At 43.4% G+C, this 15,878-nt stretch overlaps 1 protein-coding gene across 1 annotated transcript in view; it reads left to right on the top strand.

Moving 5' to 3' along the window:
• SND1 (staphylococcal nuclease and tudor domain containing 1) overlaps positions 1-15,878 on the top strand; it is a 392,617-nt gene that overhangs the window by 27,222 nt on the left and 349,517 nt on the right. Inside the window, exons 2-6 of the mRNA XM_057731861.1 lie at positions 1,520-1,669; positions 7,768-7,888; positions 11,648-11,726; positions 14,474-14,634; positions 15,332-15,423. Coding sequence (XP_057587844.1) covers positions 1,520-1,669; positions 7,768-7,888; positions 11,648-11,726; positions 14,474-14,634; positions 15,332-15,423 — 603 coding nt within the window. The remainder of the gene's footprint in view (positions 1-1,519; positions 1,670-7,767; positions 7,889-11,647; positions 11,727-14,473; positions 14,635-15,331; positions 15,424-15,878) is intronic.

Here is a 15,878-nt window from a genome sequence, read left to right as displayed (position 1 = left end):
CTAGTGTTTTGCCATGAATGAGTTTCACCAAAGGGCAAAAGGGGCAAGTCACTGATGGGTACCTGCAGTAGTCTCAATTGATAGAGTTCAAAAACAGGAAAAACGAAACCACCGTATTGCATAGAGACGTATACATAAATGGTAACACTGTACAGAAAAGCAAGCGAGGAGGGGTCATCACAATGCCAGGATAGCGGTGGCAGTCGGGAGAAGGGGCCAGAAGTAGAGGGGCACAGGGAATCCAGGGTTCTGCCAGTGTTCTAGTAATTAACTTGGGTGGTGGTTACTTAGTTGTTTGCTTGTTATTCTTTAAGATGTACTTATATGTGTAATGCACTTCTGTATTTATATTAATAATCCACGATTTAGAGCATGAGTTACGGTGGAGAGGTGAGGTCAGCTAAGCAGATGCATATCGAAGTGGCTTCCTTCATATCCCTTCCTCTCTTGCTTTGAGTCAGCTTCCTTTCCAAGGACTGTTCCCTTTACAAAAAACTCTGTGGTCTTGTCTGCCGCGGAATTCTACATTGGACTCTCCAACCTTCTAGCTACTAACTTTTCATTCAGTAGCTATTTCTTGTTTTGAAGATGGGATTGAGCCTTTCAGCTCTAGTCAAGCCAGTGCTCAAGCCTCCCTGTTGATTAAATTGTGCCTCACCGAGCAAAGAGTTTGACTAGCTTGGGTGATGTTTGTCATTTTTTTTCTTTCTGTATGCCTTTTCTTCTCTTCTCCCACGTGAGACCCTTTCTTCCTCCCCCCTGCAAATATTTTAAGTGCGCTTTAGAGCTCTTTCCATAGTTGCACGTGGGTTTTATGTCTGGCATCCTTCAGAGAGAGGGGGAAGGAACTGCTGGACTTGGGGGCTTTAGGTGCTTCTTTGGTTCCCCTGTTTTAATCACCAAGGCTGTGGGTTTTCTAGACTCTTTCTTCTGTATTTCTCTCTTAGCCTGGACTCTGAGCACTGTCTACAGAGGAAGTGTGAGCGCTGGGCTCCGGCTGCATTGCCTCCACGTTAGCCCTGGGCATCCTCGGCAACTTCCGGCTGGTGTGGCTGGCGTGGCTGGCGTGTCGGGGCTTCTTCCTTCAGCTTCTGCTTTTCTCCAGCCTTCTTCCGTTACTTGCTTTTTCCATCGTAGAGCAGCATGTGTGCATGGAGACATTAACTTCTTAATTATTGAAAAGGACACAGGTGGTGGTCAGCTTGCTGGGATGAAATTACAAAGGTTATCTCCATGTCTCACGTGCCTCTTCACCCTCATCTATTTTATGACTCTTCTATCATTTTGTTTAATTCTTATTTGTATTGCTGGGTCAGTCGCTTCGGAATCTAGCCCGAGGTTTTATGTAGGTGTTTCTCTTATAAACGTAGATAATCTTGTTCATTCAGTCATTTAACAGGTATTTGAGTTGCCTCCAAGATGCCGAGGCGTGTTCTGGATGGGGGTGCAGTAGTGGGCCATTTCTGTCGTGGCGATGTTCCCTTTCGATGGCTGATTTTCTCTGTCTTTCTTCCCCCAGGTGCTCTCAGGGTGTGCCATCATAGTCCGCGGGCAGCCTCGTGGTGGGCCTCCTCCCGAGAGGCAGATCAACCTTAGCAACATCCGTGCTGGAAACCTTGCCCGCAGGGCAGCCGCCACACAACCCGATGCGAAAGACACCCCGGATGAGGTAGGTGCTTCTCCCGGAGGCTGTGGACCCAGCTTATAGCCTGGTCTCCTCCTTGGCTGCGCGTTTGATGTACTCTTTCTTTTCTGTATGTTTCGAGCATTCTTATATCACAGAACTGATGACCAACCCACAGTGTCTTGCCTCAGTTGATACATTCACTACCTTTAATCCTAGTAATCCCAGTCTCTTTTCCTCATACACTTTCCCATAGGTTTAGAGCCTTTTCAGGTTTAGCAGTTTCACTCTTTCTTTTGAAACAGGTTAGAACATTTCCTAGGTAGTCTCAGCTGTTTGAGCTTGGCATTGGTTATGCAGAGCTCTTTTATTTATGTTTGAATTCTTCCTTCACCTTCAAAATTCAGAAGGATACACAGTGAAAAATCTAGTTCTTCCTGGAGACTGCTGGTTACTACAGTAACTACTTGACTATTCAGTTACTCCAGAGGCATTTATCACCTATACAAGCAGACACTCATTTTCTTTTCTTTTTTTTTAATTGAAGTATAGTTAATTTACCATGTTGTGTTAGTTTCGAGTGTACAGCAAAGTGATTCAGTTATATATATTTCAGATTCTTTTCCATTATGGGTTTTTATAAGATATTGAGTACAGTTCCCTGTGATATACCGTAAACACTTTTTCATAAATGGTAGCATATCGTATAAATGTTAGGCCTGTGCCTTATTATAGATTCTTAATGTGGGATTTATGCCCTAAAGACATCTGTCAACCCCGTGAAATTTTTTGCAAAATTTTATGTAAACATGCATTTTTAAAAAATTAATTAATTAATTTATTGGCTGCATTGGGTCTTTGTTGTGGTGTACGGGCTTTCCCTAGTTGTGGCGACCAGGGGCTACTCCTGTGCAGTGCACAACGTTCTCATTGTGGTGGCTTCTCGTTGCGGAGCATGGGCTCTAGGTGTGCAGGCTTCAGTAGTTGCAGTACATGGACTCAGTAGTTGTGGCGCATGGGCTTAGTTGCTCCGTGGCATGTGGGATCTTCCTGGACCAGGGATGGAGCCCGTGTCCCCTGCATTGGCAGGCAGGTTCTTAACCACTGTATCACCAAGGAAGTCCTAAACATGCATTTTGAAGGGAGGGAGTTATCAGTTTCTTAGGGCAACCTGTGATCCAGTAGTAAAGAAGCATGTGTTATGGTCATTTGAGAAACTTCTGAGCTTTTGTTCTACCATCGCCCCCAGCGCCCCCTGTCGCTCCACCGCTAATGCCTGGCCATCTTGCCTTCTTTGTGGTCTGCCTTGGACACCTTAGGTTCTTGCCTCTCAAGCAGCTGCCATGAGTCTTCTTGGCTCCTGTACTCTGGAACATCCGTTCTGTCTCTTCTTCCGTAGTGCTTTGGCTATCAGAAATGAAGTTTCTGGATTCTAATTATTTGTCCTTTGCCTCAGCTTGATGACGATGGGCAAGTTGGTACCTCAGCTTCCCTCTGCTGTTTTCCTCCCATGGAAGTGTGGGAAAAAAAGCAGCTCACGGGGGTCTTTAAGAAAAAACGCGTAATTTTCTTCATCTGTATGTAATACAAAGCATTTCGTTTGAATTAAGAAGATAGTGAAGCAGTGTTACAAGAAACAGAGAAAAACCACCCCAAATTCTATCCACAGCAGTTAGATTCTTGGGATAATGACTAAATAAACAAAACCAGTCATTTTCCCTTGGTCCTCTGTGAGTAAGCACAAGTATTGGGGTGCTCTGTACCTCAGGGTTGTTCAGTGAGGATTAAACAAGGTAACGGGGAATGCTTAGCACAGGCCTGTGAGCTGCTTAACAGATGTTAACTGTGGCCAGCACTGGTGCTATTTAATTTACTGCAGACACTTCTTGCACTGTAGATCCAAATGCTGAAGGTTAAGTCTCTCTCAGCACTTTTCAAATTTTGGGTGCTAAGTGCTTTTCTTGACCAATGTTTTGAATAGTTCTTTCCCTTTCAGTTTTGTGTTGTATAACAGCTTGCCTGCTTCTAAGAGGAGAAAACTGTTGACCCTGGTTGGCCAGAGCCAGTCACGTTTATTTCCCCAGAAGGAAGAAGCAGTGTTGCTTCTAGGAAAGAAGGGTTGGGTTTTAATTTCCTGTTTCATGAGTGAGAATCAAGGCCAGTTGGAGCTTGTTCTAAAATATCTTAGTTGTAGCCTATGTAACAGTACAATAAAATCTTACCAGAACTGTCCCAGCTGAATGAATACCATGTAATCTGATCCCTGCTCTCATTGGAGTTTCATGTATAAATACGGCCTCGTGTTTTCTTGTCTCTTCCAGAGCAACTCAGTTTCTCCTAGTAATTCTTCCAAGGTCCCAGTGACATGAAGTATTTGAGAGCTACAGATTTCACCCTTTGTCAGCCACAGTCACTATGTGTCTGTCCAGTAGTCTAGTCTGTCCTCACCCTGCTGTGATTTGGTTTCCCCCCCAGCATGCCCTTGAAGGTGCTCTGGCTCAAGTGAGCAGTGACGCTAACTGGTAACCCAGTTCCAAACACACCCACCAACATCCAGGCTTTTATTGAGACCTAGAGATTCTGCCTCCTTAAAAATCTCTCTTCTCCATTCTTGAAACTTCATTACAGTTGCTATTGTTCTTTGTTCAACTCTGATAGTGTGCTTGGAATATTGAGATAACAGTCCTTCCGCCTTCATTTTCCTTCCCTCTAATCCTTCTCTGTATGCTCTCAGATGTTTTTGAAACATAATTTCTTTTTTTTCCCTGGCTCAGTATTACTCCCAGATAATTCAGTGATTCCTCATTACCACTTGGACAAATCTAAATGCTTTCGCCTGGGATACAGTCTCATTAGTGATTTGACTTCTGGTCTTCTCTTACTGAGCCCCCTCTGGGATGCGAAGTCCCAACCCTGAGGAAGTATTGGGATCTCCTGACAGGCCACCTGAGTCCTGCCTGCTCACGCCTTGGCTCAGGCTGCCCTGTCCACGAGGAGCTCCTCCACCTTGTGCCCCGGTGATCATATATCATCTCTTAAGATTCAGCCTCCGGAGAAGTCACACCTGACATCACCTTCCATCATCCCTTTTTTGTGCTGTCATCCTATTCCGTGTTTATATGTCTCTCTATACTAGTTTGTCAGCTCCTCGAGGGAGGGACATCTGTGTTTTTCTGCCTTGTTGGTGCCTGACACAAAGCAGGTGTACAGTGAATAAGTATTTCGGTGAATAATGAGGAAAAGAACCAGAGCGTCTCCTTTTGGGGATCAGTGGATTGTGGAATGTAGCACTACTTTCTCTCTGGCTTTCCATTGTTTTGGAGCCTGTCTAGTTTTTCACATTCAGCAGAGTCAAGGACATTATTGCTCATTTGCTTCCCTTTGTGTCACTGTCCCAAATATCATGCACTTGATTATTCTCTGCCTTCTTTCATATCTGCTTTCAAAGAAACTTAGCTTTCTCCTAAGTCCTGTGGCAATAAAAGCAGCTCTGCTGTGTGTCCCCAGCCGTCACTGCCCTGTTCCAGGCTAATCCCCAGCGTTGCCTAGCTACTCTAGGCAGCCTAGACACTGCATTGATGGGCGCTGTGGGAATTATATATTTATTTCCCACAGATTTATTAAGCTCTCATTATGTGTGAAGCTGTATGTTGGTTTCATGCGAAATATAGAAGTAAAAAGTCACAGTCATCCTATGTTCAGTGGAGCTTTTGCAAATGGGGGTGATGGGGTGGTTGGGGCAGAGAGGGATTAATTACATATACAGTGGTACAGTGGGATGATTGAGCATTGGGCCATGTACAAAAGTAGCTAGCTTTGAGGTTTTAAATTGTTGTGGGATTTAATCTTGTTTCAATAGTTTAGGAGTCTACCTGGTGCAAGGAAAAGATGGGAATGAAAATTCCACTCATCGGGACTGGTGATCTAGTGGTTAAGACTGCATTCCCACTTTGGAGGGCACAGGTTTGATCCCTGGTTGGGGGATTAAAATCCCACATGCCCTGCAGCACGGCTAAAAAAATAAATAAATAAAAATTTCCATTTGTCGTGGTAGATACCAACACCTTGCATGGGTCTGGGAGTGCAGAGCAAGCTGCTAGGTCACCTGTCATTGGATGTTCTAAAGGGAAGAGGTAGTTTTAGGTCTCAGCTACTTAAAGAGCCATTGCTTCATCAATGGAGCACTGGGACATCATTTGACTAGACCATAGTGATTCTTCCTGTTGGGGCATTGTAGACTTTATACGTGGTGAATGCTTTGAGTCCGTTTCCCTATACGTAGAGTTGTTCTGGGAGACTCTGTTGGGATCACCTTCTCTGCTGGGTAGCCTTCTGCTGGCTGTCCTCTGTGTGGACCCTTGCACAGGGTTCTTTCCTGGAGTGCTCTGTTGCCCTCGGGAAGAGTGATGTGGTTGCTTTCCTGAATCTCCCAGTTGCCTCTCTTCATAGCTTATATCTTGTCCAATTATTGAGTGTGCCCAACCCTGGATGGAACACAACTTGAGATTATTTTTCTTCTAGGATAAGGTATGTGTCCTTTTCAGGACCTCCGCTGTGGCTTTCTCTTATTGCCCAGTGACTGAGAGACACTGTAAAACATGAAGTCCTGAGAGAAGAGTGCTCCTTCCCCCAAGCCGTCAAAGCTTTTAGTAATTCTTCCTGGTTGGTAGAAATTGGAGGTTTCCCCACAGGGGTTAGCTATTTCCTTGTGAACTGACCCTTGATAAATGAATTTTTACTGAAGTCTTGGCTTCCTTTAGGAGTACTTTGTTTTGTCAGAGCTTTTCATTTATGAAAGCAATGTATTACTGAATTTCAGGTATTAGTGTAATAATACTCCAAACTGAAGCCTAGACTTTAGTTCTATAGCTGAGGTTGTTTTTAGAGGAAGTGGATCACTAAGGTGATAAAAGTGCACGAGGCTGTGTTAATTGGTTCATGCTGTTTCTGTGATGTGGCTGGAAGTTGGACTCATCCATCATCACAGTCTTTCTGGTCACAGTATCAGTTTTCATTATTATGAATGGGGAGAGGGGTAGAAATGGGAAATTAAAATATGGTGAACGCCATATTGCCCTTGAGTGATTGGCTCTTTTGTTTGTTGGCGCTTTGAGGAGAGCACATTCGATGAGTGAGGATAAGCTTGTTTTTGTGTCTTCAAGAGCACTTACTCAGGATTAGTTCTTCCTACAACTGTCCACAGTTGTTGTTGTCTAACAGTACTGGTTTTGTGAATACCAGCCCAGTGGGTTGGTAGATTGCCACCTTTAAATTGGCTTCTGATTTCTGGGAAGTCATGGATGTTTTTCTTCTCGAAAAGCTTCTTGGCTAACCCCATGGAATAATCTTCATGGACTGAAAAGGTTGGTGGACGCTTCCTTTCCAAGTCACTAATGTACCGTTTTGTCTCTACTATGCGTAGCCCATGTTCTGTGGCTCCAAGAGGTAGCAGACAACGCATGCATCTTGTATACCACTCTCCCCTTTTATATCTTGAATTGTTTCTGCACGTGAACTTCTGCAGATTATGTACTCCTTGAGCTCTTACTCTCTCCTTCCTCACTGTTCTAATGGAACATGGGGCACTAAGCTAGGTCCAGACTGTAAATTCAAGTGCTAGCAACCACTGACTGTGACAGGGCTGCTTCAGAGGAGACATCTCCCTTTGTCTGTACCATCCCAGAAGTGATGGGGGAAAACCATCCCTTTGCACAGTATCTTGAGATCACCTGGAGACTCTGTTTGTACCCGTTGTGGATGTGTGGCTCACTCCTTGTGTCAGGGTCTTTAATGGGTGAGAGGGAAGAACCAGCATTGTCAAGTTGATCCCTTACCAGGGCCTGTTACTAAATAAGAAGTAAACCAGCTCTGAATAGACAGCGATGGGGGCAGCAGTGTGCGGGGCAGGGTAGGGGAGTCCTAGTGCTGGTGTCTGGGAAACCAGTGCTAGTTAAACCAACCATTAGACCTCCCTATTTTAGGAGCACCCTAAGCGTTTGATCAGGGCTGTGTGTGTGTTTCAATTTTGTGTTCTCCTCAGGGCCTAGTGCGTGGCCCGGCTATTGAAGGAGGAAGTTGCTTGGATGTTGATTGTGTCACATGAGAACTGCCTAGTTCCTGAACATGTTTGTTTTGTGTTTCAGCCCTGGGCATTTCCTGCACGAGAGTTCCTTCGGAAGAAGCTGATTGGGAAGGAGGTCTGCTTCACGATAGAAAATAAGACTCCCCAGGGGCGAGAGTATGGCATGATCTACCTTGGAAAAGGTGAGTAGCAAGGGGGAAAGGCCTTATTTTTCTCTAAGTCTAAAGTTCCTTCAAAGACTAGTTTTCACCTGGCGGACGTAGCTCTGGGACAGTTGGCTGTAGGTCTCACTGGAAGCACACAGAGCTCGTGGCACGTAGGTGCGCTGATACTCTTGCTCCTGTTTACTCCTGTGCCTGCGTTCCTGGCTTGGTTTAGGTATGTGTGTACAGCACAGAATTATTTTTCCCTGTATTTAGGCCATCAGCCTGTGGAACCCATTGGCTCTGTGCTTCTAGGTCAGAGTGCTAATTGAATTCCTATAGATTTCCTGTTCCATCTTCTATTTCCTTTATCTATCTTGTGGCTTTTCTTCTCCTCCTGGGGACTCTCTTTAGGAAAGGACAATTTGTTTGGGGTTTGGGGGTTTTTTTGCAAGTCACATGATTTGTAATGGAATGGAAAGAACACACGTTTTGGAGTGGTGTAGGTGTGGGTTCCTAGCTCTTCTACCATGTACTCTTAACCCTTAACTGAACCTTTCTGAGCCCTAGTTTCATTTGTAAGTTATAGAGAAGGTTTAAAGAGACAGTGTGTGTAAAGCATCTCACTCCAGCACAGAGCATGCACTCAGTAAATATGTGTGTCTGTGCACATATGCCTGTTGCTTAGTTGGGCCGAATGGCTCATGGGATATTAGGTATTCTGGTTTTTTTACATTAGTAGAGGGAGGGTAAGATGGCAGAATGGAGTTGGAACAGAAATAGGATATTGAAAGAATTGGTAGAATGTTTTCCATGAAGCAGTCAGATCAACGTGAACACTTCATCTGGGTTATTTGGGGAGCAGATACTTTTTAAAGTTTCCTGTGGTTCTTGATAAACTGACCTTCCCACTGAGCTGCTTTAGGTAATCTATTTGCCTTGGGTAGCCAGTAAGCTGGAAGCAAGCAAGCAGGGTATATGGCAAGGCTAACAGTATCCTCTTAGGATTCTGATTTTAATTGCAGAGGTCTGAGATAAGTGAGTTGTGGATAACCTTGGAAGCTTTTTGTCCAGTTTACTCAGTAGAGAGACACCCCTTTTAGCAAATGCCTATCTACATCCTGATTGGGAAATTATAGAAATATATGGAATCTTTCCAGAAAGAAAAGCAAACAAATTTGCCTTTTACCTATAATTCAAATAACATTGTAGGTAATAAAACACTTAGGCATAATTGTTGGATGGTTACTGGCTAGAAAGAATGTAAGACAAGTAGACGTGTACTGTCTTCAAAATGCAATTGTTCAAGAATTTCATTACCCCAAAAAATGCAATTCTGTAATAGCTGGTCAATCTTCTGTTACTGGGCAAGAGACCTCCCTGGGCTATAGAACATTTCCTCGGCACAGATATCTCTATGGAGAGACCACCTCTAAATTTTTAAATAACCTTAGTCTCCAACTATAAAATGGTCTATTTATGTCAAGAGGAGCTGACATTTAAAAACTAAAGTTGTTTTTAGAAAGTTTGTTTTTCAAACTGACCCAAATTACAGTGGGCGTAATTTAGCATATTAGTGTACTAGTGTTTTTAATAAAATCTGGCACATAGGTGATTGATAAATAATTACTAAAAGAATTATTGAAATCATCTATATCTGTTGGTTTTATAGGCTTAAATGGCTTAAAGTTTAATATTTTCACTCAGATATCTTAACCAACTCTCAGTGTCAACTGTAATGAAACAATGTCCTAGCTAATTAATTAGTGTTCATATATTCATCCTATTTCATGGCTGCTTTTTTTGTTGTTTTGAAAAAAAATTTTTTTTGGCTTATATGTAAACAGATAAAAACATTTAATTATAGTTGATTTACAGTATTGTGTTTCAGGTGTATAGCTTCAGATTCTTTTCCATTATAGATTATGACAAGATGTTGAATATAATTCTACGTGCTATACAGTAAATCCTTGTGTACATGGCTACTCTTTTTATGATGGAGGAGAATGGTAGAATTTGAGAATTTGTGATTGACCCAGAATTTATTAAAAAAAGAGAGAGAGATGATTGATTAGTTTTCAACTTTGGGAGAAAATATAGTCACCCACCTGCTCTGAAACCAGCCCCAGTTGTGACTTGATCACATTCATACCTTGATTAGTAATAAGCAAGGATCAGATCTTTGCCCTACAAACTCCCTGTTTTCGGTATTCTACCAATCATCTTGTTGCCTTCTTTGGGAGTTTGGCCCAGGGAATTGTATTTTTCTCCCCTTTGAAGGAGCAGTCAACTTATTTAGAAATGGGCCAGCCAGCAGCCCTTTCAGAGTGCTCTGGGCCAAGGAACTGTCTGAGAGCTATTGGGTTTGCCGTTGACTGGCTGATTTTATGGCCATTCACCTTGTTTGTACCTGGCCTTCATTCTTTCCATCCCCTGACCTCTTGGCACCTTATTGCTCAACTTTTCCCATAATTGTGGAATCCTTCCTTTTGACTTTCCTCTCTGTGAGGATTATTCCTTTTGCTTTGAAAGAACCAATGTAATATTTACTGATGTCAGATAGCAGTGTGTGTCTGTGTCTGGCCTCAGCAGTGGCCTCAGTGGAAAGGTTCATGTGATCCACGCCCAGCTTCAGAACCTGAATGTTCTTTGTATGAACAGCATTCATCTCAACTTTTTTTTTTTTTGGTAGTAGAAAAAAGGCTTACGTTTTACCTTAGAAATTTGGACAGGGCTAGTGGCAAGGCATTTAGGTTGGGTTTGGGGGTGGTATGTATACTTGCCGTTGCTTACAGAAGCCTATGTGTAGTGTACTGAATGTAAATCTTACAGAATTTTATTCTGTGCTGACATTACCTATCAGCTAGACTGCCCTGTTTCAGTTTATCTAGGAGCTGGTTCTCTGCTATATTAAAGATTTTTAAGTGGCGATTCCCTCATAGATGTCTTCTTTTATTGTTTTGGCTGACAAGCAGAGATTTAAGAGAATACAGAGAGCCTGAAAGCTTTTTCAGTAGCATAGACATGCAATTAATGTTTCAAGTGCCCAGGTGTAACCTAATCAGGTTGTGTTTTATGTTTCCCTTCATTTTTCTTGCCTGCTTTGAAGGCTGCTGCATGAGATTGGACATCTAGACGCTGTTCCCTGCATCTCTGAGAACAGGAGAAAGTGTTTGTCAAATGGTGTAGCTTGTCTTGGTGGCCTCTTGGAGCAGAGAATAGGATATCCTGAGAGGAATTGGACTTTCTGGTGTGAAACATAATAGGCAATCTATCTGTCTGATTGTCCTGGTGTGGGTGCTACCTTTTGATCCTGTTGTTTTAATTCCTGCTGTGTGCTTGGCGATTTACACACATTTAATTCTCACAAGAACCTGTCTAGGCAGGTACTCTGCCCATTTTATAGATAAGTACATGTATTAAGATGCTGAAAGAGCTATTAAGTGGCAGAATTTGTACTTGGCTCCAGGCCTCTCCTTCTTAGGTCAGTGTTATTTTTCCTTTCCTGGGCTTCTGCATGTGTCTCACTTTCTTGTCAGTCTCCTGGAGTTCCTGAGATTGCCTTTGGCTCGGGAGATACTCTAGAAAATTAGTCCAGAGAAGATTTATAGACCTCTGGGTGCCAGAGACTAGACATTTTGGGGGAGAAGAGGTTTTCTGAAAAATCCAACCCTACCATCCAGTTCTCTGGCAACATCATTCCTTGAAGAGCTAAGGGTAAAAGTAGTCCCAGTAGAGCTCTATTGCTATTGGAGATGGATTTAAACATAAGATTCATACCTCCTTTTTCCTTCTCAGATACCAGTGGGGAAAACATTGCAGAATCCCTGGTTGCAGAGGGCTTGGCCACCCGGAGAGAAGGCATGAGAGCTAACAAGTAAGTCTCCATTACTCTTTTGAGTGTCTGACTTCCTCCTACTCCATGGTGAGAACTGGGGGAGTTGACTCTACACTGGCTTTGCTGCGTTTTCATTCCTGTCCCTGACATAAAATAGGTCATATCTGATGTTCTCATGGCTTCTAGGACATTCCTGCCTGGGTGTTGGTATGTATTTTTCTGAGTGAGGAGGTTACTCAGCATTCATTAATGGCATTTGATGTGTATAATTCAAAAGCAGGCTTGGAGACGAAGCTTCATATTCGTAAGAGTCAGTAGACTTATATCTTACACCAGAGAGATTCAGTTCTAGAGTATTTATCCATCCATCCCCAAATATTTATTGAGAGTTACTGTATGCCAGGTGTGAATTTAGCAGTGAACACAGACGTTTAGCTTCTGCTAACAATTTAACAGCAAGACAGACAACAACCCAATCAGCAAACAGATGTACAATATTATATCAGATACAAGGAGTTAGTAAATGTAAAGTAAAGCAGAGTGGATAAATAAAAATTAAGAGCAGAATCTGCCGCTTGGAATCTAGGAAAACTGACAGGGGCCCAATGGTCCTGTTTTGTTTGTTTGTTTTAAATTTATTTATTTTTTGTTTATTGGCTGCGTTCGGTCTTTTGTTGCTGGGTGCGGGCTTTCTCTAGTTGCTATGTGTGAGCTTCTCGTTGCAGTGGCTTCTCTTGTTGCGGAGCACAGGCTCTAGGTGTGCAGGCTTCAGTAGTTGCAGCCTTTGGGCTCAGTAGTTGTGGCTCTCGGGCTCTAGAGTACAGGCTCAATAGTTGTGGCACACAGGCTTAGTTGCTCTGAGGCATGTGGGATCTTCCCAGACCAGGGCTTGAACCCGTGTCCCCTGCATTGGCAGGTGGATTCTTAACCACTGTGCCAGCAGGGAAGTCCCCAGTGGTTCTGTTTTAAGGTCAGGGAACACCGATCTCTCTCCAAAGCCTTGTAGGTCTGTTTTGGGTTATGGATCTTTAGATACTTCGGTAATAGGTATAATGCCTCTGTTGTTAACCACAGTGTGAAGGTGTTAGAAATGAGTGTCGGGGTGTGAGGCTGATGGCACATATGTCATGTTCAGGTTCACCAGTGTTGGCGCCTCAGTCAGGTGGGTTGCAGTTGGCTTTAATTAACACTTAAGTCTCTGCAAAGTGTAAGCTACAGCAGTAATTTGAAGGCTAAAGATGCTGGGTTTTTATTTTTTATTTTTTTGGCCTTGCGGTGTGGCTTGTGGGATCTTAGTTCCCCTACTAGGGATTGAACCCGGGGCCAAGACAGTGAAAGCGCTAAGTCCTAACCACTGGACTGCTGGGGATCTCCCTAAAGATGCTGTTTGAATCATTAAGTCCTTGTATTATGACCGTAGCTGTAGAATAAGCTTTAGGTAAATAATTTGCATAAACTGTACCAATAATGGTGAGCAAAGGCCAGATGTACAGTTTGCATCCTTCCTGCCGTCACAGACTCTGTGATCAGGTCATTCATCATGTTCTTCTTTGGTCCTTTCCGAGTTAGAAGAGTCATTGGCTGGAGTTTATAACTGGGGTGTGAGCATGTGGGAATTTGTTGAATTCCGACATTTGTCTTAGGTGCTGATTTTGGAAGCACGCTGAAGTTGTATCTTAAGGACAATTGCTGGCATAATTACCGTTGCAGTGTTTTTTGGAATCCAGTTCACAACCAGAATGAAGAATTTTTAAAAAGCCCACAGCAGTATTGTGTACCATCTCAGCAAAGAAATCTCTCGAGTCACAATCCTTTTTTCTCCAAAGTTGTCTTGACTTAAAGCCGTCTTTTCTCAGTTTCAATGTTTGCTTCTATCTCAAGCTACATTCCACCCCCCCCCCCCGCCCCCCCATGGAATTCTGGCAGCAGTTTGGATCTCTGAAGATGGCAATTGTCTGTTTTTGTGGGGAGGAGGGGAGAGCAGTACTGAAGACTTCTCGTTTGAGAAATTGTAGGTCAGGAGTCCCTGTTGAATATTCCTACTGATCAAGGTGGGAGGTTCAGTTTCTGCAGATGGCTGTTGATGGAACAAGGTGTGGACATTGTGGAAAGGCTTTCCAGGTTCACTTCAGCTCAGAGAAAAGAGCAGAGCCATTTGTGGGTTTGGCTGTTTTGTTTTTTATCTACTGACTCTCTGGCTGCTCTTGTATGTGGTTTGGTTTCCTGTCTGATGAAGGAGTTTTCCATCTTCAAACTGCTTTTGCTTAGCTGGCCTTTTTGAATGTGTGAGTGGTTTGGGGGTGACATTATCTGTAATAATGGTATTTGTCCTGCATTCCTTGCCCTGTTCTGCAGACAACAGGGAGTACGGGTGGTTCTTAGTCACTTTCCCTGCATTGTGTCCTGCCGAGCTCTGCCTGGATTTCAGTTTCTGAATCTGGGGTGGTTAAATGAAACTCTCCCGCCTGGAGTGGCTCCCTTCTGAGCCACCAACTTGTTCTCTTGTAATCACTGATGGTGGCAGTACTGAGATGTGTTCTTTGGATGGTCTCATTAAATGCTGTTATGATTGAATCTTTTGTTTGAGAGAATAAATCTGGAATCCAGAAGTTGCACTCATGGTGGGTTTCTGTTTGTTGGCCTGGGTCTTAAGCCACAAATCTGAAACAGACGTTTTGGCCTTTTCAAGGGGAGAAGATGCTGGAGAAACTCAGAATCAAAGACGAGCCTGATATTTCTGTTGTGAATTCACTAACCACACGTGTTTATTATTTTTCATGTTCCAGTCCTGAGCAGAACCGGCTTTCGGAATGTGAGGAACAAGCGAAAGCAGCTAAGAAAGGGATGTGGAGTGAGGGGAACGGTTCACATACTATCCGGGACCTCAAGTATACCATTGAGAACCCAAGGCACTTTGTGGACTCTCACCACCAGAAGCCTGTTAATGGTGAGGCTGTTGGGAAAAGACGGATATGACTCAGGGTGATTTCTCTGTTTGCTCTTGAGCTTCTTGAGGTTAATAAAACCAATTCTACTTTAGTATCCAAGGGTAAAACAATACCATCGTATTTTGGAAGGGAGCTTGAATCCAGTTCATGTAGGTTGCATTAAATGTATTTTGCAGAGGCTGGTCTTTTGCTGCTATAGGGTGGTCAATTGCTGGTAATGTTGCACATGGGGGATCTCCCTGTTTTCTCTGAAAGATGGCTACTTAGATACCATCCCCAAAACTTCAAGGTAGAAATGTGTATTCTGTATATATCTAAACACACACATACACACATACACTCTACTTTGAGACCTTATTAACTTAGAGACTCAGTAAAATAAATTACCAATCCTGAATTGTTATTTTTTGCTGGGCACTCAGTACACAGGTAAGCAACCTAGCTTATGGATAACAAAGCTTAGGTATGAGCCAGGAGGTCTCAGAAGGTTCAAAAGACGTAGAAGTTGGTCTGAACCAAATCTCCCAGGAGTCTGTTGTGTGAACACTCGTGATGTGCCAGTGCTTCCTCACCTCTCGGAGGGAAGCTTTCTTGGGGCTTGGGGGAGAGGAACTGTGTCTCGGGCAGTCTGGTTGGGCATTGTTTATCCCCGGCATGACTTTCGCTATGACTCAGGGTGTCTGTTCTGTTTCGCAGCTATCATCGAGCACGTGCGGGATGGCAGTGTGGTCAGGGCCCTGCTCCTGCCAGATTACTACCTGGTCACGGTCATGCTGTCAGGGATCAAGGTCAGATCATACACTGGGCTATGGGGTGGTGAAAGGGTTTGTGGAAGGATTCGTGGAAGGGTTCAGTGACAGACCTTCTACTTGGAGACCTCGTATGAGCCACTTCTTTCTAGCATGGGCCATTAACATTGACTAGAGTACTTTAAACTTTGCAATGGGACAGTTCTAATTAGATCAATTAAGATTTTATTTTTTAAGTACTCAGGGTCTGTTTGGCGTGGGCTGTGTGCTGAGAGTGTTGACACCTAGAGAGGAGGGGATGGGAGGCTCTGAAGTTTGCTGAGTGTGCGTTGCCTTAATATAAAATATCCATTTTGATTAAAGAAATAATCAGGGATTTAAAGTGAGGCAGTGTTGAATCTCTTCTTGGCAAGGGTTCATTTTCAAGTATTGATATAATTAAGATGATATGCCCCTGGTAACATGAGTTTTATTTGCTTTACCAAGAAGTGTGA

This window comes from Hippopotamus amphibius, chromosome 4 (assembly GCF_030028045.1).
Source record: "Hippopotamus amphibius kiboko isolate mHipAmp2 chromosome 4, mHipAmp2.hap2, whole genome shotgun sequence".
In the NCBI taxonomy this organism is placed as follows: Eukaryota; Metazoa; Chordata; class Mammalia; order Artiodactyla; family Hippopotamidae; genus Hippopotamus; species Hippopotamus amphibius.
Note: the sequence above shows the minus strand (reverse complement) of the source record. Positions and strands in the feature narration are given on the sequence as shown.